We start from the raw sequence: 27,477 nt of genomic DNA on the forward strand, positions 1-27,477 counted from the left end.
CTATTATGAATAATGCTGCTATGAACATTCATGTACAAGTCTTTATGTGAATGTACATTTTCCATTTTCTTTGTATCTACCTAGCAGAATTATAATTCCATGTTTAACATTTTGAGGAACTGCCACATTGTTTTTCAATTGTTTTCTGTACCATTTTGCATTCCTGTTAGCAAGTATGAGGGGTCCAGTTCTGCACATCCTTACCAACACTTACTATCTTTTCTATAATCTAGTCATCCTAGTAGATGTGAAGGGGTTTCTCTCACTGTGGTTTTTATTTGCTTTTCAGTGATGGCTAATGATGTTGGGTTTCTTTTCATGTGTTTATTGGCCATTTGTATATCTTCCTTTGGGGAAATGTTTATTCAAATTCTTTATCCAGTTTTAAATTGGGTTGTCTTTTTATTGTTGAGTTGCAAGGGTTCCTTTATTAGATATATAATTTGCAAAGGATTTCTCCAATTCTGTGGGTTGTCTTCACTTTCTTGATGATGTTCATTAAAGCACAAAAGTTTTAAATGTGGTGAAGTTCAATTTAACTATTTTTTCTTTTGTCATTTGTGCTTTTGGTGTCACATCTAAGAAGGTTTTGCCTAACTAAGGTCATGAGGATTTACTCTTTTATTTTATTTTCTTTTTTTGTTGTTGTTGTTGTTGTTGTTGTTGTTGAGATGGAGTTTACTCTCTCACTCAGGCTCTAGTGTAGTGGCATGATCTTGGCTTACAGCAACCTCCACCTCCCAGGTTCAAGCAACCTCCACCTCCCAGGTTCAAGCGATTATCCTGCCTCAGCCTCCTGAGTAGCTGGTATTACAGGCACCTGCCACTATGCCCAACTAATTTTTTGTATTTTTAATAGAGACAAGGTTTCACCATGTTGGCCAGGCTGGTCTCGAACTCCTGACCTTGTGATTCGGCCTCCCAAAGTGCTGGGATTACAGGCATGAACCACCACGCCCAGCCTCCTTTGTTTTCTTCTAAGAGCTTTAGAGTTTAATTCTTACATTTAAGTCTATGATTACGGTTAATTTGTGTGTACGTTACTGTTTTACATGTAGATATGCAGTTGTCCCAGCACCATTTGCTCAAAAGAGGAGTCCTTTTGAGTGTCCCCTTTAGTTAATGTCTTATTCCAACCTGTCACCAAATTTTGCTCTTTTTCCCCTTTAAAATGTTGAGTCATCCTTTCACTACTACCACCAGTTCCCAATCAAAATTTTCACCATCTCACACCTAGGTAACTGCATTTGCATCTATCCTTCCAGACTCTGCAAGCCAACCCTTCTAGGGGAGAAGCTTTCAGAAATGGAATTGAACTCACATTCAATTGTGAGTTCAGGAGGAGTTCCTACTACAATGTATACAGCATGAGGGCAAACTCCCGGTTCTGACTTCTCTCATCTGACCCCACCATGTCCACATCAACAGATCAAAGGCCCAAAACTTCATCATAGTTCAACTTCTCACTGAAGTGGAATTCTCTTTCTGCTATCCCTTTCCCTTCACCTTCTTCCTTTCTTTGCACTAAAATTAACTAAAATTAAAATTTAGTTAAAATTCTGTGGGTCCTGAAAGTCTCCTCCAAACCCCAGCTCCTTGCTAAAGCCTCCCTTGACCACTCCAGCCCTCATCAATCCTCTCTGACTTTCTACTACATTTGTGTGCTCTGCGGCACCAGTCATTACACAGATGACGTTGGTACACACAATTCCACTCTACCACCCAATATCAATGAGCATTTATCGAGCATCTACTGAAGATCACAGCATTGTGCAGGCAGGATACGTATCATACAAATGCTGTTTCCTCCTCCCATCAAATGAGGGAGAATTAGATTTTTTAAAATTCTTCCTAGTTCTACACCCAGTATTGTATACTGATTCAATTTAGAAGTTTAAGTTTAAAATTAATTGAAGGATTCCAGTTGAGAAAATGGTCCCATTTCCTTGGAAAGTAAACTAGCTCGGTCACCAGGCTAGGTTACCCACATTATAATTGCTTGTGACTTACTACTCCACCCTATTAATGATGACGTGCCCCCGACTTGAGATGCAGGCATTAGGGTATCTGTGATTTGATCTGCAGCTTAAACTGGGAGACCACTCCAAATCCTCAAAGTTAACTTAGAGTATCAGATTGCAATCCTTCCCCCCACCACCATTAAAAAAAAAAAAAAAAAAAAAAAAAAAATCTTTCAAATTGAAGAGGCAAAGTTTGATCCTTTCCTTGTTGAGAGATGAGAACAATAGCAGCTTTCTGCTCTAGCACAGCTTCAAAAGGCTGCCGAGGGACTGCTCTGAGAATTCTTGGTTGTAGATAACTGAAGAAATGCATGTGCAGCCTCCTGCGATTCAGTGCCGCATTAGCACGGGGGAAATAATTCTGCCCCTACTCTCCCAGAACCTTTAGTATAGCAACGATTTAACTAGGCAGATATAGGCAATTGCAAAGTTGAGTCTCCTTGGCAAGGAAGGGGGAGATCCAGCCAGTTAAGAAACATCTTACTGTGAAAGTCCAAAGAATTAAGAATTTGCTGAAATGATCTAAATAATATCTAGATTTTTTAAAAATCAGCTGGAGAGGGGTGACTGTCTAGTTGGATTTATACCAGAGCCGTGCATCCCTTCTTGCTTCAAGAAAATGCCCGAGGCGAGGTACCAAGCTTGGGCTCGAAGTAGCAACCCCAGAGTTAATCCCAGAGAGCGCAGAGCTGGTCCGTCCCCTGAGCAAGTGTCGCTGCTGGTTCACCTATCCGCCTCTTCCTCTCTCAGGTGGCAAGCAGTTGGCGCTCGCCGCCCGCCCGCGAAGAAACTGCAATGCAAACTTCCCAGCCTCGGAACCCCGCTGCTTGGAGAGCAGCTCCGCTGTGCCAGCCGCAGCCAGGAGACTGGTATTCAACCTCCCCGCCCCCCGCCACGGTTAAAGTTTGCTCCACATTCGCAGCTCCCACCCCACCCCCATCTCCGCCCCGAGGCAGGAGGACCACATAGGAGTTCCTGGGTCCACCGTGCGCAAACACACCCACCAACAAAAGAAAGCCCATTAAATCTTCCCTCCTGTGAACTCGCGCCCCAGCGGATACCTCTTTGAACTGACCCCCGCCCCCGCAGCCCCCGCGCTGTCTGGGGCGCGCCTGGCCCTCCCGGGCATGCTCCCTCCCCCCGGCTGCGCACTTTTGCAGCGCTCTCGGTCTTTGATGTCTCTTTACATTATGGCAGAGCAGCCACACGCTCTTCCCGGGCGCAGGGCTTTGTGTAATGGAACTGACATTTGGCCTTGATACCTGTATCTCTTGGTGATTGCAACAAATTTCTAAAATAAATATTGTACTTTGATCTCCCAGCATTGCATTTTTAATGGACGCTCTCAACATTACTTCATTAAGAACTTTTTTCAGGAGCTCCGAGGGCCAAGGGGGTTGTGGGAGACTAAACAGCTATTCGGCAAAGTCTCTCTCCAAACTTCAGCTGGGGCCTGGGAGGACGGGACTCTGGGCAGATTTTCACAAATGGAGATGAGGCCGAGAGCAGCCGACTGCGACCACTCAAGAGAGGGCCTTCTGTACGCTCAGCACAGTCCTAAAGACCTTGCATATATTAACTCTTAAACCTACAGCCACTCTACAAGGGGTGCACTATTGTAACTCCCATTTTACAAACCTCAAAACTGAGGTACACAGAGGCTGAGTACCTTGCTTGCCAAGGTCACCAACTAGAAAGTGTCAAGGCGGGAAAAATGTCTTCAGAGAGCTCGGACTCCGAGCTCTTAACCACCAAGCCACTAACTTTCACCCTGTTGCCTACTGATGGTGGTTTAACTGGCTAGTGGGGGCATCTTGGAGAAAAAGCTAACTCCTATAACTATGGAGATGTGAAATGGCTCTTCTGGCTTTTTTGGGAAAGTAGCTATCAGATTCAACAAAAAGGGCTGCCTTCCATCCTGCTTAGCCAGGCCCTGCCCGCCTTCCTAGGAAAGGAGACTTCGAAGAGCTCAAGGGAGCTGGAAAGGAAACAAGCGCTAAGGCACCAGATCGCTTCGACGGTGCGGGCATGTGCAGGCGCGAGTGCGTGCCAAGGGACTCTCTGGCCTCTGACTTGCATCCGGGAAAGGGCTCCCTCGGGTCCCACGCTTCTCCAAGACTCAAACCCTGGACGGGACCGTGGTAAGGAGCAGGTCGGCCACGCCTCCGATGAAACCACTAAGGTCTCTCCCCTTCTCCGCTCCCAGAGCAGCTGATCTCATCTTCAGAAGCCAGATCGGGTTGGCCAAGCTGTGTGGTCGCCGCTCGTGTTCTAGAGGGGACAGCTCGTTGTGGGAGAAGGGCGCGGTGCGAGTGCAGGATGTGCGAGGGACCCATTGTTTTTGGGTCGCAAGCAGCCCATCCGTCTTCAGTACGATATTCTCTCCCGCAGGCTCGCCCGTGGGAGAAGGTGGGCCCAGAGGCATCGCGTCCCCGACCCCTGATGGAAGTGCGGAGGGCATCCTTACACGCCCCAGACTCCGAGTCCGCTGTAGTTAGGCTAACCTCTGACGCTGCATCGGGAGATAGGTCATCCCGTCCGTCGTCTCCCGTCCGTCCCCGGTCGCGGTGCGGTTCCGTGAGGAAGACGGGCAGAGAGGCCGGGCGCGAGCTGATTAGGGGCTCCCCCACGGTCGGCGGCCTGGAGAGTGGAGACAGTGTCCGCCAGGAGGTGGGTGGGGGAAAGGAGTAGGCCGAGCTCTGGCGGCCACTCTGCAGTGCGGTCTCGCGAGCCGGGGCCGCGAGGCCTCCAACACGGTTCCGCGCCCCTAATGCCCCAGGGCGGTGAAGACCCCTCGGCGCCCCGCCCACCTCTTCCTCCTTCCCCGCCCGCGCGCCCTGGGGAAGCGATCCCGGGGGAAGTGATCCCGGGGTCTGCAGTGCCGGGGCAGGACGCGCCCTGCGCCCTGGGCCTGGAGGAGGCAGACAGCCCTTCTCGGCAGGAAGTGAGCGGCCAGGGAGGGATGGGGATCACCCAAGCCCCGGAAAGCGCGACCCTGCCCATGGCAAAGCACGCCCCGCGCCTGGTGAGGAACTTTTTGTTTCCAAAGGTGACAGGAACAAATTTGTACTGACTTTTCTCCCCCCGTCGGGGTTCTCTCTGGTATGATTTGTGGTTTGTGGAACCACAACAACCAGGCTTCCTAGACCGCGCCTCAATTTTTTCGAGTAGTTCTTGGTCTGTCAGGCTTGCGAGAGCGCTCGCTGCCTTGGGGGGGCTCCGAGCGAGAAATCACCAGCGGTACTGGGGCTTTCGGCCCCCCACAGCCCGGCCCGGGCCTCCTGGGGGTCCAGGGTGGCCTAGGGAGAAGGGGGCGGAACAGCACAGCTTCTCCCCCTCAGATGGGCATGACGGGTCGCCTTGGGTGTCCTGCCAAGCTCAGCTTTGAGGGTATGCGCGGCGCGGGTGTTTTTTCCAGGTCCACACTTTGCAAAAGTTGTGGCCTGAGGAAAACTTCCAGGTCGCCAGCAGGAACGTCACAGGAGAGCCCCGGTAGCTCGTCAGGCGGGTGGCCCTGGAGCGTGCGCGCCACCCAACGCCGCGCTGGGCGGCCGCCCGGCCCCGCCCCAGGTCACAGCCCTGCCCTCGGCCCGACCGCGGCGGGCGGGGGACACGCGGCGGGCCGGGCGCGGTCGGTCCCACGCCCCACCGGGGGCCTCGCTTGGGTCCGCTGTGTGCGCGGGCGGGTGAGTGTGCGGCGAGGGTGCAGGGTGTGCAAATAAATACAGGGGAGAGTTACGCTCCTTCCTGTTTCAAAGTCCGGCGCCTGGAAGCCGAAGGCAGATTTTTCTAGAGTTAACAAAGACACTTTGTCACTTTGGGCGCTGCCTCGGTGCAAATCTTTAATTGCAAGTGTGTGTGGGGGGGGGGGGGGTGGGAGGGCGGGAAGAGTGTCTCGAGCAACCCTAGCGCTGGTCTCCAGGCGGCAAGGCCCCCTTTGATCAGGAAAATCCAATTATTTGTGTATATACATTTCCCACATAGTGATTACTTCATTAATTGTCCCGCCTTTATCTCCTCCCTTCCCATCCCCCCTAATAATCAGTTCTTTTATCCAGACCAACAAACACACCATAGGAGCTTTGTGGATTCAAAGGATTTGCTTTCGCTTCTGAAAGAGCCGCTATTCTTTGATGATTGGGTAGCGGCAAACTTCAAAGCCATAAATCTTCCCTCTGACTGGCTGGCGGCCCAGCAAAGTCCTTATCAAATTCTTGGAGGTGATCCTGAAGCGCTCAGACCGCGCGCGGGGCTAGCGAGCGGGGCGCGGCGAGGGGCGAGGGCGGGGAGGGCCCCGGCGCGCAGAGCAGGCGCTGGGAGGCAGTCTGGGCGGTCGTTCGTCCTCGCCTTCGGGTGTCCATGCCTCGGTGGCGGCGCCCCGCTCCGCAGCCAGCGGCCTGCAAGCCGTAACCATGGCCGCGGTGGCCGTCCTCCGGAACGACTCGCTGCAGGCCTTTCTCCAGGTTAGGGCCGAGCCCGGAGGGGGCGGGAGAAAGGTGGAAAAGGCCACGTCCGGATCTCTCCTGGTACTCCGTGCACCTTGAACCTCAAAGGGAACCCAACCGATGGGTGCAGCTGGAGCCTGGCCTAGGGGTACCCACGCCAACTTCACACCTAATCCGGTGTGGCCTTTGCGGGAGGGACGCGTGGATCCGGGATTGTTTGGAGGTGCCCGGCTGGCCGAGAACAGGACGGGAGCTCACCCTGCTGGGCCCTCCTGCTGACTTCAGCCTGGGGCGGGCCGGGGAGGAGCGCGAGGGCAGTGAGGGCAAGGGAGCTTAAAAGATGGGAGGGAGGGTGGCTGGGCGGCGGGGTTGTGGGTGTTTCCCGACTCTTACTGACCACCGAGCCGGGAGCGGCCTGTCGGACGCCTCCCCCTCCCACTTTGCGCGTGCTTCCTCTAAGGCTGGACGGCGTCTCAGTGCACCAAGTAGTTTAGCAAGAAGCGCTCGCGTGCCCCACGTTCAGGTAGTGCAGGCACCAAAAGTTTCCCGCGGCCGGTGGGTGCGTGCGTGGAGTGCGGTGGCGGGGGAGGGACGGCCGGGACGGAAGAGTGGCGGCAGTATAATAGTGGGCGTGGGGGCGGCGGGCTGGCCCGGAGTCCGCGCTTGGAGCTAACCTTTTGTCTCTTCTCCTCCCTCCCTCGCCGCCTATGCAGGACCGCACCCCCAGCGCCTCCCCGGACCTGGGCAAGCACTCGCCCCTGGCACTGCTGGCCGCCACCTGTAGCCGCATTGGCCAGCCTGGCGCGACGGCTCCCCCGGACTTCCTGCAGGTGCCCTACGACCCCGCGCTGGGCTCACCCTCCAGGCTCTTCCACCCGTGGACCGCCGACATGCCGGCGCACTCGCCAGGCGCACTGCCGCCCCCGCACCCCAGCCTGGGGCTGACGCCGCAGAAGACGCACCTGCAGCCGTCCTTCGGGGCTGCGCACGAGCTTCCCCTCACACCCCCCGCCGACCCCTCGTACCCCTACGAGTTCTCGCCGGTCAAGATGCTGCCCTCGAGCATGGCGGCTCTGCCCGCCAGCTGCGCGCCCGCCTACGTGCCCTACGCGGCGCAGGCCGCGCTGCCGCCCGGCTACTCCAACCTGCTGCCCCCGCCGCCGCCGCCGCCCCCGCCGCCCACCTGCCGCCAGTTGTCACCCAACCCGGCCCCCGACGACCTCCCGTGGTGGAGCATCCCGCAGGCGGGGGCCGGACCGGGGTCCTCCGGGGTTCCGGGAAGCGGCCTCTCCGGAGCCTGTGCCGGGGCTCCCCACGCGCCCCGCTTCCCCGCCTCTGCGGCCGCTGCTGCTGCGGCCGCCGCCGCCCTGCAAAGAGGCTTGGTGTTGGGCCCGTCGGACTTTGCGCAGTACCAGAGCCAGATCGCCGCGCTGCTGCAGACCAAGGCCCCCCTGGCGGCCACGGCCAGGAGGTGCCGCCGCTGCCGCTGCCCCAACTGCCAGGCGGCGGGCGGCGCCCCCGAGGCGGAGCCGGGCAAGAAGAAGCAGCACGTGTGCCATGTGCCGGGCTGCGGCAAGGTGTACGGGAAGACGTCGCACCTGAAGGCGCACCTGCGCTGGCACACGGGCGAGCGGCCCTTCGTGTGCAACTGGCTCTTCTGCGGGAAGAGCTTCACGCGCTCGGACGAGCTGCAGCGGCACCTGCGGACTCACACGGGCGAGAAGCGCTTCGCCTGTCCCGAGTGCGGCAAGCGCTTCATGCGCAGCGACCACCTCGCCAAGCACGTGAAGACGCACCAGAATAAGAAGCTCAAAGTCGCTGAGGCCGGGGTTAAGCGGGAGGACCCGCGGGACCTGTGAGCCCTCCCGGAGGTGGACCCCCTTCCCAGCACCTCTGCGGGAGATCCGGGGACCTGTGGGCAGCTGGCGGAGGGGAGACTCAGCAGATGGACCCTCCCTGTTGCCTGCCTCCCAAAATGGAGCCAGGCTCCCAGCTTCCCCTACCCTCGGACACAGGGACCTAGTTCCCAGGAGCGGGGAGGTAGGGTTGGTGCTGGGGCATTTGGGTTATAATTGGGAGCTCTGCCTTACCCTAGGGCGGTTCCAAACTCTAAACCGTTCCCACCATCTGGGAGACCTACAGTTTTGGGGGACCACCCTGGGCTGGCCTTGTATATAGGAAATGCTGCTGAATTGAAGCGAAAGGAACTTGGGAGATTTGAAATAGTGCTCGGGTTTTCGCTAGGACCGGTTTGGGCTTTGTACAGGTTATTTAATAGCTTTGTTAAAAATAATTATAATAATTATAACATTAATAAAAATGTTGCTTTTGTCTTCAGCTCCATGCAGAGCTACAGCATGATATGTCTCTGTAAAGTGATCAGCAGTTGCACCGTGAAAATAAATACGTTAACTCAGGGGTCACTACAGGAAGACCCCGCTGAGCCGGTCTCATTTGATCTTTTCTTCTTCTGGGAGGCCGTACTAAGGGGTAGGGTTTCACCGGGAATTTGATGGTTCCTATAGTCTGCCTATGTCGGAGGTTTCTTTGGTTTGGAAGAATCTGGGCAAATGTGTTGGGTTCAGGAATGGAAAAAGGCAGGCAATTCCGTTTTGTGGTAAAGAGGTAGGGCAAGATTTTTCAATCACAACTTGAGTTTCTCATGCGGCCTTAGGACTTCACCCGAGACTGTTTCTCTTCCAAGTTTGCTTTTACCTGACAAATTCCTTGTGGCTTTCCATTTGTTGGTACTCTCGGGACAGGTTACAACTATGCTGGTGTTAAGAGAGGTATTAGAGGCGCGAGGGTCTGTTCACAGGTGAGACTTTGGGGAGAGGTACAGAGAAAAGGGACCCTTGTTCAGGTTGGTCTTTGCCTGGGAAAAAACCAAGAAGATAGTTTCCCAGACGTCACTCCTGTATTTCAGTCCCATCACGATAACCCAGCGTTGTCTTGCTTGTTTTCTTCTTAATCTTACTGTGGAAATCTTAACAAGTCTTATTTCACAGTAACAACCCAGGGATTTCTGGTTAGGCCAGGACGTTTAGTTCCATTTTGTATCTGAATTTTATTATGTTTTAAATCATTGAAGTAGTCTAAGATTTTCTCAGGGAAGAACCAGGAATACTCATGGTTTGGAAATGTGGAAATAGGGTATTTTTTTGTCTAGGTGCCTCGCCTTTCTCTAAAAGTTGAAGTTTTGAAGTTTACAAATGTTTTATCAAGTGTCTAACTCCTTGATATTTTCTAATATTTGAGTTTTTAAACCTGTAACTGCACGTTTAATCAGCAGTTAAATCTTCTGATTTAAGATTAGCAAAGAATAGAAAATGTTCTAAATTTTATTAACATGTTAAGCTAGCATCATTAATGCCGAATTTTAATAGAGCCGAATAATCTTTTCATGATAGTAGAAGTGTCTACAAATTGATGGGATTTCACAGTTTACAAACTGCTTTTACTTTGCCTTTTGTTTGAAGTCAAACTGAAGGATCAGTTCTTAAAAGCTTTGAGGGTTGTTCTTGAATTCTTATATGAAGTAAAACACAAACATCAACATAATTTGGGTGAAAATTACTTTTATACTCCTAAGAAATAGCATTTTTTTATTCTGTAACTTAGGACAAGGTATTCTGTAACTTGGGACAAGGTAGTAAATGAGTATTAGATTCATAGTGCAATATGCCATAGAATAACGGATATTGGAACTATTTAATGACTAATTAGAATGTGAGTCTTCATGGTTCTTCACCTGGTAAGAGGAGTTTGGGTTAAATTTTCAAGCGTGTGGCAGTTTTGCAAGCAATAGTGATGAAGTTGCTAGGTAGTAACATTAATACACACCTAAATATGTAATCTTAATCAAAATCATTAGATCTAAGTCATTATATTAAGATTACACATTTTGATGTATAAATCAATGTGAAAAGTTACAGAAACTCTCACCTTTCCCTAAAAAGTTACAGAAACTCCCATCTGAACCATACCCCAGGATTAACTGTAGATTCAGAAAAGGATTTTTGAAAAGTTTTGGGAAAGAGGAATCCTTGTTAGAGAGTGAAAAGACCAAGGGCTTTGGTCTTTTTGAAATGATTTGAAATGATTCTTTCATCTAAAAGAATGACCTTGGTAGAGAAAGAAAAATAGCAATTTAAAAATGAGTCTACTAGCTATTATTGACAGAGCCAATCATTTATTTAGTATCCAAACAGAAGAAGTGTTGAAGATAAAGTTTTCTTATAATTTTTTTGGTTAAGCATATGGAATTTAATATCTAAAGAAATGAGATATTGGAGATAGATAACTCTGTGGTTATTAAGAGGAAAAACTAGATAAACTATATACAATTTTTTAAAGCAGAACAAAGTTATATGACAAAATAACTTTCTTATGGTTTTACTTAATTGCACCTGCAAATTGAAAAAGTATGGTCTTTAACTTGGTACAACTTAAAGGCTTGCTGATTGTACACTGCAAATCTGATAGAATTTGTAACATTTAAAAAGTAGGCAGCATTTAAAAAGTAAGTTTAATCCACCAACTTTATTCAAGGTTTCACTTAAAGATCCCAGCACACAATTCAATTAAGTTTAAAAAACTAATTGAAGAAAATATGTTAATGATTGCCTCAAATGTCAGTAGACATTGTAGATTTTAAAGCAACTGTTTTGTTAGCATGCAAATGTAATGTAGAGTGTTACATTCTTTAAAAATACTAAAATTCATGTGATGTTACTTTAATTTTAACAGTTTTTGGACCATTTTGAACAAGAACATGGAAACATGGAGAAATTGGAATATCAGTAAATTAGAAATTAGTAAATTGAAATATCAGTTAATTTAGAATTGTGCATTTCTGAATTTATTAACACTGTAGTTTTCTGCTTTTCTCAAGAAAAAATTGTGTAATAATACCCTTAACTGATCACTAGTTTTAAATAGTTCTGATAATGAATGAAAGTAAATAATGTTAAAGAAAATACAACTGTAATCTCCATGTTATTTTCTAGTTTCAACTAGTGTTTAAATCTTGTGACTATATTATTCTTTTTTTTTTTTTTTTTTTGAAATGGAGTCTCGCTCTGTCGCCAGGCTACAGTGCAGTGGCACCATCTCAGCTAACCGCAACCTCTGCCTCCCGGGTTCAAGCAGTTCTCCTGCCTCAGCCTCCTAAGTACCTGGGACTACAGGTGCGTGCCACCACACCCGGCTAATTTTTGTATGTTTAGTAGAGACTGGGTTTTACCATGTTGGCCAGGATAGTCTCGATCTCCTGACCTTATGATCTGCCCACCTTGGCCTCCCAAAGTGCTGGGATTACAGGCGTGAGCCACTGTGCCCTGCCTTATATTGTATATTCTTTTAAATTATTTTACCTTAATCAAACAAGACATGCCAATTAAAAAGAGGTTAATCTTGCCAAGAATGCCTCTTGCAGAAACCTATTTGAAACAATGACATTTGTAGAAAAGTCAGGTTTTTTATACCCCAAGATGTACTATTTTCTATTCTAATATTGTGAGGTTTTAAGTATTAGTTTAAAGCAACATCGTCAGTGTTTTCTATTTATTTCATTTCTGCTATGACTGTTTCACAGAATGTTTTTATAGCTGTAGCTATGACTTCAAATTCATGTAAACATCTAGTAAGTTGTTTAGGACTCTAAAATTGCAAGCCACTTTACTTGCATTAGCTCATCACATTAAATAATGACAAGTCAAGGTAAGTTGACCATTCTCATTGGGAAATAGCCTGTGTTATAGAATAGATTCAAACCTTAAGCTTTGTGTTATAGTAAGTGCAATTATAGTTTGCTAATGTCCCAAATTGAGGGCCACTCAAAACAAGTGATATTAATTTTCTGTTAAATATCATGACCTTCTTCTGGTTTGCATGATAGAGAGAACTTTAAAAGAGTAAGAGACCCAGGGCAGTTTTGAAATGTTATGCACCAATATAGTTCAATAGAGTAGGAAAAAATAAGGAAAATAGATAAGATGTATGTTGGTAATGAGATATATGTTTAGATTAATACAACAAAAGAGCATGTTTCATTATTGGACCACTATAATGGTAACCTGATTAGTGTGGCATGTGATTTATTTAATATAGACAGTAAATTTTTCTCTGATGTTGTTCAGACTCAACACATTTTTGTATAAAGATCTTGATGTCCGTTGCTCCTTCCTTGATTATTTTTAAAGAATCTGATATGTTGCCAGAGACAGCAGTGTTTCAGATTAATTTATGGACATTGTAGAATAATTTAATGTTCCTGACTATAATGAACAAGTGGTATTTGTTCAACAAAGATGTAGTCAAACAGCTATGGACTGATAGTTTCTCAGTTGTTTTGCTATTACAACTTATTACCAATTGAAGATTTGTACATGAAGATTGATATAGTTTCATGCTGACATTTTGATGACTTCCCTTTCTAGACCTTATGCACTTTTCTTTCCGTGTCTCCAGCTGAATTATCTAAAGTATAATCCTCCACTGGATATTTGAGACTTAATTCATAAATCAACCCATGCATATGAACTATAGTAGTATCTGCACAACACATAATAACCCACATTAACTAATATATTTTGGTTGTCTACCTAATACCAAAATTTAATTCAGGGTAAATAAACCCAGCTCTCAGTTTGATACCACCTGGAAAATCTGCAGCTTTCCCTTTTTAAAAAGTTGTTTCAGCAGTATGAAGATTCATTATGCCTAGTTTGAAATGGAAGTTTGTTTAACAGTAAAACTATTCATCTAATATTTTCATTACTTGTCAAAATTCTGACATCAAAATACACTAAAATTTTCTAAAGTCTAAGGCAGTGTCTTCATGTCATCTGATTTTTTCATATAGTTAAACCAGTCATATATGGGTGCTTTCTAATCATTTTATGTTTAGCATAATCTAAAACACAGATGGAAAACATCTGGCCCTCAGCTTAATTTTACCCAATTCATGAGGCAAATATCAAGGCTAACTCATTTATGCTTATGGTTGGGAAAATGTGTCCTAATTTTAAAAATATTTGGTGGCAACTTCCTAAAAGTCTACATCAGATTCCATGAAAGCTCATTTCCCTTATCTCTATGTGAGTTTTATTCTTATAAATTCTATGTCTTGCTTTCTTTTCCATTCTGACTGTGGATGTCACATGTCTTCTATATATTCATGTCCATCTCTAGCATGGAAACTTTCATTTTGTGTCATGTGTCTCTCTTGCTTTTCTCAAAGTATTTATGTCCATGATTTTATTTTGCTCCCAATAATGCAGAACTCAACAGGATTCTAAACTGTAGTATTTTAAATCTATTGTTTCGGTTTTTTGTTGTTGTTGTTGTTGTTTGAAACAGAGTCTCACCCTGTCACCCAGGCTGGAGTGCAGTGGCACGATCTTGGCTCACTGCAACTTCTGCCTCCTGGATTCAAGTGATTCTCCTGCCTCAGCCTCCCAAGTAGTGGGATTATAGGTGCCGCCATCACACCCAGCTAATTTTTTTTTTTTTTTTTTTTTTTTTTTGAGACAGAGTCTCGCTCTGCCACCCAGGCTGAAGTGCAGTGGTGCTGTGTCCGCTCACCACAAGCTCCACCTCCCGGGTTCACGCCATTCTCCTGCCTCAGCCTCCTGAGTAGCTGGGACTACAGGTGCCCACCACCACACCGGACTAATTTTTTGTATTTTTAGTAGAGACGGGGTTTCACTGTCTTAGCCAGTATGGTCTCGATTTCCTGACCTTGTGATCTGCCCACCTCGGCCTCCCAAAGTGCTGGGATTACAGGTGTGAGCCACCACGCCCAGCCCTAATTTTTGTATTTTAGTAGAGATGGAGTTTCACCACATTGGCCAGGCTGGTCTCGAACTCCTGACCTCAGATGATTCACCCACCTCGGCCTCCCAAAGTGCCGGGATTACAGGTGTGAGCCACCATGCTTGACTGTATTTTTAATAGACATTTGTATTCTTTGGTGTAAATTTTACAAGTGCATGAATTAAATTTATAGTTCTATTTGTTGATTCAATTCATATTTTATTTAGTACATTGCTGATGTTTCCTGTGAATTTGTGAACATCAGTAGGAAAAATACATGGCAATTGAAAGTAAAATTATAAAATATAATAGAAGATTATGGTTTGAGGTAATACTTGTTTGGATTGATTTTAGTAAGTAAAAAATATACAAATGAAGTATATTTATATACCTAAGTCATTAAACATAGCCCTTTATTTCTTGAGCTATAATTTTAATAAGGGGGAATGTGAACTAAGACCTATAAGCACATAGCTATGTATATTTCTCATTGTGGTTATTACCTTTGATGGAGACTTGTTTTTCTTTTAAGCCTTTTTCTCCCCTTTTTGATCGTTGAAGTCCATGTTGTCTCTTGATAGTACTGCAGACAACTGCCAGGAAAGTCATCATGGTAAGAAATTCTGTAGTGAGCCTGGGTTTGAAGTAGAAAGTTGCCAAATCGTTTTCTAGAGAGAAAGCACTCCCTTCGTCAGTCATGATTCAGACTTGTCAATAGCAAGCCTGTGTGCCCTGAGCAGCCAGCAGCTAGAGGCTGTGGGGCTGTGGCTGCCCCCCTTGCTTCTGGAGCAGGGAGATCTAGGAATAAGGACAGGGGAACCAGATGGAGAATAACAGCCATGGGGAATATCCTATCTAAACAGGATATCAAAAGGGGTTGAAATAGGGTCATTGAGTAGAAGTAGAAAGGCAAGTTTCGAGCACCTTCTCAAATTTGGAATGGACCCCAGGAAGGAAGGTGCCTCCCTCACCCCAGGTTTTTGGAATTTTGTGTTTTGTGTTTTTCGTTTTTTTTAACTAAAGGTGAGTATGAGTAGGCTGTAGAGGAGATGTGGTGGACTTTAAGGACCTTTGGACTTGAATTTTCCTTATGGTCTGTTCCAAAGCTGAAATGCCTCAGATCTAACATCTGTAAGCCAAAAAGTCTGAATAAATCTTATTTTAGCTGGGCACAGTGGTACATGCCTATAATCCCAGCTACTTGGGAGGCTGAGGCAGGAGAATCGCTTGAACCCATGAGGTGGAGGTTGCAGTGAGTGGAGACCACGCCACTGCACTCCAGCCTAGGTGGCAGAGTGAGATTCTGTCTCAAAAAAAAAAAAAAAAAAAAAAAAAAAACCCGAATATATGAGCTGCATACTTAACTTGATGTTTGTTATTTATAATTATTACATGTAGGAAACTAGGCACAAAACATGTATACATAACTAAATTCAATTTGCCAAACAATGATTTGAAGTCTACAAGATGTAAGGTACAATGAGGATTTAAAGATGAACACAGTCCTTCAAAGAGCTCACAGTCACAAAGGAGATAAAACATAGGCACAAATGAATGTAATACAAGGCCTAATGCCTGATAAAAGCGACCAACAAAACTCCTCTAAAAACACAAAGGAAAGAGAAATTACTTCAGGTAATAACAATGATAAACTGTTTTATTCCACAAATGGATATTCTGCTTTGAAAAACAATCTCCAAACTGCATCTATGGCATTCAGAATCCAATCAGAATCCAATTCAGAGGTGTTAGTTCAAGACAGTGTGGTCCCCAGACCTGCAGCATCAGCATCACTTGGGATCACTGGTTAGAAATGCAGATTCTCGGGTCCAACCGCCAGACTTACTAAATCAGAAACCCTGGGAATCTGTGTTTTAACCAGCCCTCCAGGTGATTCTAATGCATGCTGATGTTCGAGAACTACTGGTTTAGGAAACCGCACATTTTAACCATGTGCAAGATGGAAAATATGTAAGCAAATTCTAGCCTAAGACATTTCTCACAAGTTACTTTGGGAAAATAGAAAATGGATAGACTGGCTGGGCACAGTGGCTCACGCCTGTAATCCCAGCACTTTGGGAGGCCAAGGCAGGCAGATCACCTCAGGTCAGGAGTTCAACACCAGCCTAGCCAACATGGTGAAACCCCACCTCTACTAAAAATACAAAAATCAGTCGGGTATGGTGGCACGCGCCTGTAATTCCAGCTATTCCGGAGGCTGAGACAGGAGAATCGCTTGAACCCAGGAGGCGGAGGTTGCAGTGAGCCAAGATCGCACCATTGCACTCCAGCCTGGGTGACAAAGCAAGATCCGTCTCAAAAAGAAAAAAAAAAGAAAATGGATAGACCATTTGGCTGAAATTCTCACCCAATTGAGAATATTGGGCTCTAACTCCCAATGCGAATACAGCAATAGTCTTAATTAAATATCGATCCTTACATGCATGTTATGTAATTATGTAGACAATTGTCCTTTTTATAGTATGTAATACCAATAGAGGATTTACATTTTGAATTATAAATCATACATTTTATATGTTAGTGGAATTTTCCCCATTAAGTCGAACAGTGACTTTAGCAATATCTGGTTTCCTAAAGGGAATACTCAGCTAACTAAGCAGTATTTAGTGTCATTAGATGATTAATAACCAAACATCATGAGTCATATATAAACTCCACCACTAAGAGTAAAAAACACATATCTATTCTGTGCTGCAGAAATGCAATGATGGCTCTTCTAAAAGATAAGCATAGTCACCACCAGCCTCTGTTTTGCTACAATAGCTTTTTGAAACTACGCACAGGGAAGTATAGAAGCCTGGAGCTTCTCTGTAGTACACATGAAAAACTTAGAACATTGTGGATATTTAAACCAAGAATGTTCACTTTCCTCTGGTTCTAGCCCATTCCTCATTGGTCCACCTTTTTTCTCCTCTACAAAGTCTTTCTTGCTCAAAGTGCATTTCAGGGCTGTATCCCAGACCAGAACATGATTTAGTAAAATTTTTTTGGCAGTTTATTTCTGACCTTTGGGATTATAGAAAGCTGCTGGGAATTACCAGTACCAGGGAAGCCTGTAACATAAATGAAAATACCTCTATGGCCGGGCGCGGTGGCTCAAGCCTGTAATCCCAGCACTTTGGAAGGCCGAGACGGGCGGATCACGATGTCAGGAGTTCGAGACCATCCTGGCTAACATGGTGAAACACCATCTCTACTAAAAAATACAAAAAGCTAGCCAGGCAAGGTGGCTGGTGCCTGTAGTCCCAGCTACTCGGGAGGCTGAGGCAGGAGAATGGCGTAAACCCGGGAGGCAGAGCTTGCAGTGAGCTGAGATCCAGCCACTGAACTCCAGCTCGGGCGACAGAGCAAGACTCCGTAAAAAAAAAAAAAAAAAAAAAAAAAAAAAAAGAAAATACCTCTATGATTCTATGATTTTTTTTTTTCAGAGAATGGGCTCCTCACTCTGCCCCCAAGTCTAAATTATCTAATCATCATTGTTTGGGGTCCTTTAGGAGGCCCCCAGTGAACAATAACAAGAAGCTAGGATGATGCTGACTGTAGCATATTCCCAAGGTGTCCCCACTCCCTGAGAGATCAAGGGAGCTCTCAACGATGAGATAAATCTTCCCAGCCACAACTTACAGAATTTAGCATGTTGGGTTGGAGACTTAAAAATCACTGACTCTGAGGCTGGGCACAGTGGCTCACACCTGTAATCCTAGCACTTTGGGAGGCTGAGGTGGGTGGATCACCTGAGGTCAGGAGTTCAAGACAAGCCTGGCCAACCATGGCCAACCTGGTGAAACCCCATCTTTACTAAAAATACAAAAATTAGCTGGGCGTGGTGGCAGGCGTCTATAATCCCAGCTAATCGGGAGGCAGGAGAATCACTTGAACTGGGGAGGCAGAGGTTGCAGTGAGCCAAGATCAGGCCACTGCACTCCAGACTGGGTGACAGAGGGAGACTCTGTCTAAAAAAACAAAAATCAGCAACTCTGACCCTCTCATTTAACAGAGGAGAAAACAGACAGAATGCCAGATCCAATGAAACCATCATTATCCATGTGCGTTATCCATGTGCGCGGTGGCTCAAGCCTGTAATCCCAGCACTTTGGGAGGCCAAGACGGGCGGATCATGAGGTCAGGAGATCGAGACCATCCTGGCTAACACGGTGAAACCCCGTCTCTACTAAAAAAAAAATACAAAAAACTAGCCGGGCGTGGTGGCGGGCGCCTGTAGTCCCAGCTACTCGGGAGGCTGAGCCAGGAGAATGGCGTAAACCCGGGAGGCGGAGCTTGCAGTGAGCTGAGATCCGGCCACTGCACTCCAGCCTGGGCGACAGAGCGAGACTCCATCTCAAAAAAAAAAAAAAAAAAGAAAAAAAAAAGAAAACAAGTAAGCACATTCAATAGGAATCCAGCAGCCTAGCAAAGGAAGAGATGGTTGAGGAGCATAGAGACTGAGAGAAGACTCAGGGAAGAAGTATGGAGAGAAGCTTTGGTCTGAAGTTGCCAAAGAAATAGGAATGGTGGCTCTCAGATTTTTACATGCATGAAAATTACTTTAGATGCTTATTTAAATGGAGGATCCTGAGCTACATCCCTAGAACTACTAATTCATTTGGTCTAGGTGTGAGGAAGCTGGTTTCATTATAACCATCACCCCAGTGACTCTAAGACAGGTGGGTGGAAGATCACCATTAGAGAAATGCTTCCTTACGAGAGAAAACTAGTGAATGGGGTAACATCTACACATTTTGACAATGGCAAATGCTCAGGTAATAAATCCATATCTAATTTTCCTTTTTAAAAAGTCCACAGCTGATTGTTGAGGTCTGACACAATATATTCCATGATTCGAAGAGGAGAAGTGACTTAGAAGCTTTATCTTATTTACCTGGGCCTGTGCCAAATGCTGTAGTAGATGTCATGATCCTTTCCCTGTCAAAATATAAGAATAAAGACACTAAATGATCACTTGGGTTTGCTAAATTCCCAACTAAAATTAATTAAATTCTGAACTGAAGTCACAAAAATTGAGTTATATATGTTCTAGATATTTTATTCTAGGCTCATATCTTTCTGTGACAGTTCAGAATCAAAGAGTCATTGAGGTTTATAACCAAAATGATTTCAGAGTTCACCAAATCAAACCTCTTTATTGTACAGATGAAGCAACCAATGCTTATCAAGGTCCAGCCCTCGTAGAGTTTGCATTCTAGTAAAGTCACCGTGTTGTAAAATCGTACTCCCTCACCTGATGTCTTACCTCTGTATCATTCCACTCACTTTTGGATTCGTGTATTCCACAAGTATTTGTTAAATATTTACAGCTGACACAGATGAACATCCATCATGAAAAAGTCATACAAGGTTCTTGTCCTCATGGAGCCAGCAGTCTAGTAAGAAATACAGAAAGTTGGCAGGGAATATTTAGGAACACCAGGAGAGCAGAGGCTATTCACTACCACATACCAGAGCCTAATATAGTGCCTGGTACATACTATATACTCAATAAGTATTTTGTTGTGCATATAAGGTACTACAGGTATGGTCAGTATAGTAAACAAGGCATAGTTTTAACTGGTAGTGTCTCTTCCCATTGGCATCTATAAGAGGTGGGTTCAGATTAAAGACCAGAATCCCTTTCTTCCTTGAGCTGTTTGAGTGGGGATATGGTGGTGGTTCTAGGAAGCTGCTAACTGTCTCTCTCTATCTCTCCCAGAATCCTGGGTCTGATGGCTTCTCTGAGGCAATCTCAACTTCCCAATGCCTAACAGTCATTCCTTTGCATTCCCCAAGTCTCATTTCTCCAGCTTTTAAAGACATTCCCCTACCACTACCTTCCTGGCTATTATAATAATCTAAACTAACTTAGAAGAGTATGCTGAGTGACCATTCAAAGGCCAAAAAAAAAAAAAAAAAAAAAAGCAAAAACCACAAGGCAGGAGGTGGAAGAAGCCACAGCTGAAGAGAGAAGGAGACTGTCTCAGATGGAGAAGAGGTGGTAGTGGCGTGGGTGTGTATTGTGTGGAGGACTGATGGATCTGGAGATGTGGAAGGGCCATGCCTCAGAAGGAACAGGTATGGTGCTCCTAAGACAGTTAGACCCAGAGCAGCAGTCTTAATAAAGACCCCTATGTATTAGTTATTTTTTGTTGCAACAAATTACCACCAACTTAGAGGCTTCAAACAACATACATTTATTATCTCGCAAGTTCTGTGCATCAGAAGTCCAGGCACAGTTTAGTTGCTTTATCTGCTTCAGGGTCTTTCATAAGGCTACACTGAAGGTGTCAACCAAGGCTGGGGTCTAATCTGAAGCCTCGATTGGTAAGGGATCCATTTCCAAACTCAAGTGGTTATTGGTAGGATTCAGTTCTTTGTAGATTATTGGACTGAGGACTTCAGTTCTTTGCTGGCTATTGTCTGGAGACTGACTTTGGTTTCTTGCCATATGGGCCTCCCCAACATGGCTGCTTCATCAAAGCTGGCAAGCTGCAAAGGCAATAAAGTCTGCTAGGAAAATGGAGGTACATCTTTAATAATCTAATCATAGAAGTGGCAGTCTATCAACATTCTATTAACTTGAAGGAAGTCATTCAAGAGAAAGGGATTACACCAGGGCTCGAGTACCAGGAGACAGGAATCATTTGGGGCCATTTTAGAAGCCACCTACCACACCCTGTGATGCACATCGTCAGTAATATGGAGTTACATATATAGGCCATAAAGACTTGGGCAAAGAGTTTCTCAGCATCAGTCATGATGCTTTCCTACTGATGAGAGACTGCCAATCCCCACCCATTCATATTTTCTTTCTTCCTTTTGGTAATAGTAACCCCCAAGTTTTTGGGAGGTACATGACTGTCCATCTAGAGATGACATATCCCAGCCTCACTTGCAACTAGCAGTGGCCATATGACTAAGTTCCCACCAATGGCACATGTGAGCCTAAGTGATGTATGTCACTTCTAGGTCACATCCTTAAAAGAAAGTTGCATGCTTTCCCTTTCTTCTTTTCTCTTTCTTGAGGCTGCAATGCAGACATGATGGTGGGCATTCAACTCAATCATGTGGATAGGACAACACCCCGGAGGATGGCAAAGCAACAAAACAGAAGGCATAAGGGTCCTCAGACCATCACATGAAGCAGAGCAGCCCACCTTTCCTGGGCTGCCTACCAGCTGGACTTTTATTTGAAAGACAGACCATCTTGTTTAACCCATTGTTACTTGGTGCCTATTAGAGCAACTAAACAAATATCCTAAATGATAGATCACAAAATGCTTCTAAGGCAGTTATTAACAGTGTTCCTGGTGAGTCTTCCTGGGACAGCTATGAATTACATCCTTTTAAAAGAGTACCTGAGAAAGCAAGCCCAGGTGATATCACCTTTTAAACTCCTCTTAAGCTGTGTTTGCTGATGTCCTCAAAATGAGTTCTCACCCACTCAAGGGTGTCTTCTTAGGATGCTGCTATGGAAAACTCCATCACTGTTTTCTAGTTTCGCCCATACTCAGGTACCCAGAGGACTTCACTCATGTGATTCTTCATTTATTTCACTATTTTTTTTTTTTTTTTTTTTTTTTGAGACGGAGTCTCGCTCTGTCCCCCAGGCTGGAGTGCAGTGGCGCGATCTTGGCTCACTGCAAGCTCCGCCTCCCGGGTTCACGCCATTCTCCTGCCTCAGCCTCCTGAGTAGCTGGGACTACAGGCGCCACCACCACGCCCGGCTCATTTTTTTTGTATTTTTTAGTAGAGACGGGGTTTCACTGTGTTAGCCAGGATGGTCTCGATCTCCTGACCTCGTGATCCGCCCGTCTCGGCCTCCCAAAGTGCTGGGATTACAGGCTTGAGCCACCGCGCCCGCCCTTATTTCACTATTTTAGGGGCTCTTCTCATGTGGCAGTCACTGTGTCAGGCACCAGGGAAACAGCAGACAGCAGAACAGACACGAGCTTTACACTCTCAGGAAGCTGATATTCCAGTAAGGCAGGAAAGACCCAATAAACAAATAAGATAATTTCAGGGAATTATACCACAAAACAACAACCTGAAATTTGTCTTCATGTCCCCTATAAATTACACAGGCAAACTGAGTCTACACATTGCTGAATATCTTATGGTCTCTGTGGTAGCCAGCCTCAGAGATGGCCCTCAGTAGTCCTTGTCTCTTAACTGCCTCCGACTGAAGGAGACGCATTATTTCCACAAACATTCCATTGGTGAGAATTAGTCCCATGAACACACCTAGAAGCATAGAGGATGGGAAACATAGAGAAGCACATGGATATTTGTTGAACACTAACTGTGATCTGCCAACATGCTCATCATAAAAACTCAAGTAGGTCCGGGCACGGTGGGGCATGCCTGTAATCCCAGCACTTCGGGAGGCTGAGGCAGGGGGATCACCTGAGGTCTGGAGTTCAAGACCAGCCTGGTCAATGTGGTGAAACCCCATCTCTACTAAAATTACAAAAATCAGCCAGGCATGGTAGTGGGCACCTGTAATCCCACCTACTTGGGAGGCTGAGGCAGGAGAATCACTTGAACCCAGAGGCAGAGGTTGCAGTGAGCCAAGATCATGCCATTGCACTCCAGGCTGGGCAAAAGGAGCAAAACTCGTCTCAAAAAAAAAAAAAAAAAAATTCAAGAGGCTGGGCACAGGGGCTCACACCTGTAATCCCAGCACTTTGGGAGGCTGAGGAGAGTGGATCACTTGAGATTAGGAGTTTGAGACCAACCTGGCCATCATGGCAAAACCCTGTCTCTACTAAAATTACAAAAATTAGCCAGGCATGGTGGTGTGCACCTGCAGTCCCAGCTACTTGGGAGGCTGACACAGGAGAATCGCTTGAACCCAGGAGATGGAGGTCACAGTGAGCTGAGATGGTGCCACTGCACTCCAGCCTGGGCGACAGAGTGCAACTCCATCTAAAAAAAAACAAAAAAAATTAAGTAGGAAACGCAAGTAGACAATAAAAGGGTTGCCTTATCCTCTACCTCTCATTGAAAAAAAAAAAACTACTGTTAACATTTGGCTCATTCATTAAATCAACACATCTTTTTTTTTTTTTTTTTTTTTTTTTTGAGACGGAGTCTCGCTCTGTCACCCAGGTTGGAGTGCAGTGGCCGGATCTTAGCTCACTGCAAGCTCCGCCTCCCGGGTTTAGCCATTCTCCTGCCTCAGCCTCCCGAGTAGCTGGGACTACAGGCGCCCGCCACCTCGCCCAGCTCGTTTTTTTTGTATTTTTTAGTAGAGACGGGGTTTCACCATGTTAGCCAGGATGGTCTCGATCTCCTGACCTCGTGATCCGCCCGTCTCAGCCTCCCAAAGTGCTGGGATTACAGGCTTGAGCCACCGTGCCCGGCCAAATCAACACATCTTTATGTATCACCTTCAGAGTCTCCCTTGCCCTGTCCCAGATGCTGGATATGATTCCTAACCTCGTGGCTTCCAGTTTGAGTGTGTGTGTGTGTGTGTTTGTGTGTGTGTGTGTGTGTCATTTCCTCATTTGCAAACTGGTTATAATAATAGTGTCTAACTTATAGGGTTGTTGTGGGGATTAAGTTATACAGATTAATGTGGAATACTACTCAGCCACAAAAGGGAATGAAATAATGGCATTTGCAGCAACCTGTATAGAGTTGAAGACTATTTTTCTAAGTGAATAGAATAACTAAGTGAATTGAATAACTCAAGAATGGAAAACCAAACATTGTATATTCTCTTTTATAAGTAGGAGCTAAGCTATGGGGACACAAAGGCATAAGAATGATATAATGGACTCTGGGCACTCAGGGGTAAGGTTAGGAGGGGAGTGAGTGATAAAAGACTACACAGTGGGTACAGTGTACACTGCTCAGGAGATGGGTACACCAAAATCTCAGAAATCACCGCTAAAGAACATTTCCATGCAACCAAACACCAACTGTTCCCCCCAAATTATTGAAATTTTAAAAAGAAAGAAAAAAATTCATTCATTAAAAAATACAATATATAGCTTAAATAACTTAGAAAAATAGTACCTAACAAGTACTCAATAAAATTTTTTTTTGCTATATATGCACAATATAAATATTTAATAAAAATAGTATTATACTACTTATATGTTCCTACTCTATGGTCTACTCCTTAAACCCTTTCAGTAATGGGGCTGAATTTCTACTTCAAAACATAGAAGACGGAGTTCATCATTTTAACCACTTTATCCATTGTCTGGATTTATCCTATATTTAGCCCAGAGGTTCACAGATGTGGGATTCATGAATGGGCATTCTATGCTGTTATAGATGGAATGTTTCTGTCCCCTCAAAATTCATATGTTGAAATCCTAACCCCCCATGTGCTGGTACTAGGAGGTGGAGCCTTTGGAAGGTCATTAGGTCATGAGGGTGAGCCCTCGTAAATGGGATTACTGCCCTTATAAAAGAGACCCCAAGGAACTCCCTAGTCCTCTTTCTGCCATGTGAGGATGCAATGAGAAGTTGGCTGTCTGAAACCTGAAGAGGGCCCTCACCAGAACCCAACCATGCTGTTACTCTTATCTTGGGCTCCCAGCCTCCAGAACTATGAGAAATAAATTTTTGTTGTTTATAGGCTACCAGGTTTATGGAACTCTGTTATAGTAGCCAGAACTGACTAAGACATATGCAAATTTTTTAATGTCCAAATTTTTCTGGAGAGTGGATCCAAACTTTAGTTGAATCCTGAAATAATTCATAATCCAAAAACAGTTGAGAACTGTGATTTAAATGGACGAATCCTTGACCTTGATCAAGTATGTTTACCTTTTTGTGTACCAGTCTCTACATCTGTGTGTTTAGTTAAATCATTCATCTTTCTGAACTAGGCATGGTGGCTCACGCCTGTAATCCCAGCACTCTGGGAGGCCAAGGTGGAAATATCGCTGGAGCTCAGGAGTTCGACATCAGCCTGGGCAACATGGCGAAACCCATCTCTACTATAAATACAAACAAACAAACAAAAAAGGTTAGCAGAGGATGGTGGCACGTGCCTGTAGTCCCAGCTACTTGGGAGGCTGAGGCGGGAGGATTGCTTGAATCCAGGAGGCAAAGGTTGCAGTAAGCAGAGATGGCGCCACTGCCCTCCAGCCTGGGTGACAGAGCAAGACCTTGTGTTAAAACTAAATATATAAAAATCATTTCTCTTTCTTTTCTGGAAATGTGAAAGCTTTCTAGAAAATAGATAAAAACAGGAACATAGAACCCAAACCAACAATTTTACTAGGTTTAAACTTAAAGATTCCATTATATTTCCAGCTCCTCAGTGGGACAGAATGAATTGTCAACCTCTTAGATATACTTGAGTTTAGTTAAACAACCCTTAAATATCTTCCCAGACTGGGCTTTAGAAATCTGATTTTCTGTTTTCTTTCTTCATAAGGCTTTTTTCCTCTGAAGAATATGGCCTCGTTTAGAATTTTCCCTCTTTATATTCACGCTAAAGCACTACTCTTGAGAAGATACACATGTTCCATTAAACACTTGAAAAGCACCCTTTTAATGTGTTCCCAGTGCTAGAACTTAATGCTGCTATCTATAGAGTCTAAATTTGTGATGTTGAAAATGTACCTTTGAATATCAGTGATTTTAATATTAAACTGCCACAAATAAAATCTTTAAAGGAGAAAAATGCATTTTGATGCTTTGGGATTTCCAAAGAGGCACAAAGACTATGCATGATCTAGGAAAATCATTTCACTTCTCTGAGATCAGTTTCCCCATCTATAAATGGAAGAGAGATTAAAGAGTTTCCAAATGTGATTCCTTAGGATGCTGGTGACTGATGAGATATGTCAGGAGCCTCCTTGTAGATGGGGTGCTCTACTTCTGTCTGTTTCATATCTTGAGCTCCTCTGGTAACTACCAACAGCTGGGTGATCCCTTTCACTTCTGTTATGAGTCTTACCTCATAATTTTAAGCATACTCTATGCCCTTGAAGGCCATTGGTTGATACATAGTATTTCAATACCCAGTGTTGAAAAAGGGAAAGAGAAGAAAATAGTGGAGTGGCAGAAACCACAAGGAAGAGGCGGAGAAAGACCAAGGAAGATTGAGAAAAGGAAGAATCAAGTTGGCCAGCCTAGTAAAGTGAGGGATGACTCTGATAGACCCCACAGGGAGCTTCAGTTTAAAGGTTTACCCAAAGTCAGGGCCTTCTCCCTCCAGAGAGTTGGAACTTTAGAGAAGAACCTGTCCCTGGCAGAACAGCTGCTGTAGTTCCAGTTGATAGGAGTTTGCAGGGCATGATGAGCATGTCTGTATTGTAATGGGAAAGGACTTCAGACTCTTGGTCTGCCAGCCAATTGCATGACTTCAGGCAAGTCATGTAACTCTGATTCCTTATCTGAAAACTGAGGGAGGAGGACTGGATGATCTCTTGAGGTCTTTTCCTGCTTGAAAATGACATGATTCTTATGAATACTTGTGTATATAACCAGGTGTTGTGGCTTACCTATTGCTAAGTAGAACCACCCCAATACTTAATGGCATAAAATAGTAACCATTGTGCTATGCTCATGTACTCTGCAGGACAGGAAGTCACAAAGGGCACAGTGAGAGTGGGCTGTGTCCTACAGTGTCTGGAGCCTCCTTTGGGAATGACTCCACTGGGGGTGACTTGAACACCTGGGAGCTAGAATCATCTAGAGACTGCTTTGCTGACATACCTGGTGCCTGAGCTAGCATGAATTAAAGTCTGAGCTCAGTTGAGTCTGTCAACCAGAGTACCTATTTGTGGCCTCCACACATGGCTTGTGTTTCACACAACATGGCAGCTAGGTTCCAAGAGGTAATGTCTTTTTAATGATAATTCTGTCACATTTTATTGGTTACAAGCAAATCACTAAGGTTAGCCTAGATTCAAGGGAATCTAGTTCTGGAGTAGACTCCAGAACTTGAAGGGGGAGTGGCCAATTCACATTGCAAAGGAGACATCTTTGTTGCCATTGTAAACCAACAATAAAATTCTTAGCCCCCCAGCCAACTGAATGGACTCCTCCTCTTGGCCAAGGGCATTCCAAAGTAAACCTGAAAAACTAGTTCAAGCCATGACTATGATGATGACAGGAAGGGAGGGTTGGACATGCCTCACTATGCCCTCCTCCCCTTGAAATTCAGGCACAACTGACCAGCATTAGCATTGAAACAGAGATCTTAAGAT

The 27,477-nt window shown here is 45.3% G+C and overlaps 1 protein-coding gene and 1 pseudogene across 1 annotated transcript; one reads left to right on the forward strand and one right to left on the reverse strand.

Annotated features, from left to right (window-relative positions):
- Positions 1 to 4,515: 4,515 nt before the first annotated feature.
- Positions 4,516 to 5,370, reverse strand: LOC103217292 (uncharacterized; annotated as a pseudogene).
- Positions 5,371 to 5,936: 566 nt separating this feature from the next.
- On the forward strand, positions 5,937 to 9,690 carry SP5 (Sp5 transcription factor). The gene is made up of 2 exons (XM_007965321.3): positions 5,937 to 6,484; positions 7,180 to 9,690. The coding sequence occupies exons 1-2, from the start codon at positions 6,434 to 6,436 to the stop codon at positions 8,323 to 8,325; spliced, it is 1,197 nt and encodes a 398-aa protein (XP_007963512.2). The 5' UTR covers positions 5,937 to 6,433; the 3' UTR covers positions 8,326 to 9,690.
- Positions 9,691 to 27,477: the final 17,787 nt, after the last annotated feature.

This window comes from Chlorocebus sabaeus, chromosome 10 (genome assembly GCF_047675955.1).
Source record: "Chlorocebus sabaeus isolate Y175 chromosome 10, mChlSab1.0.hap1, whole genome shotgun sequence".
NCBI lineage: Eukaryota > Metazoa > Chordata > Mammalia > Primates > Cercopithecidae > Chlorocebus > Chlorocebus sabaeus.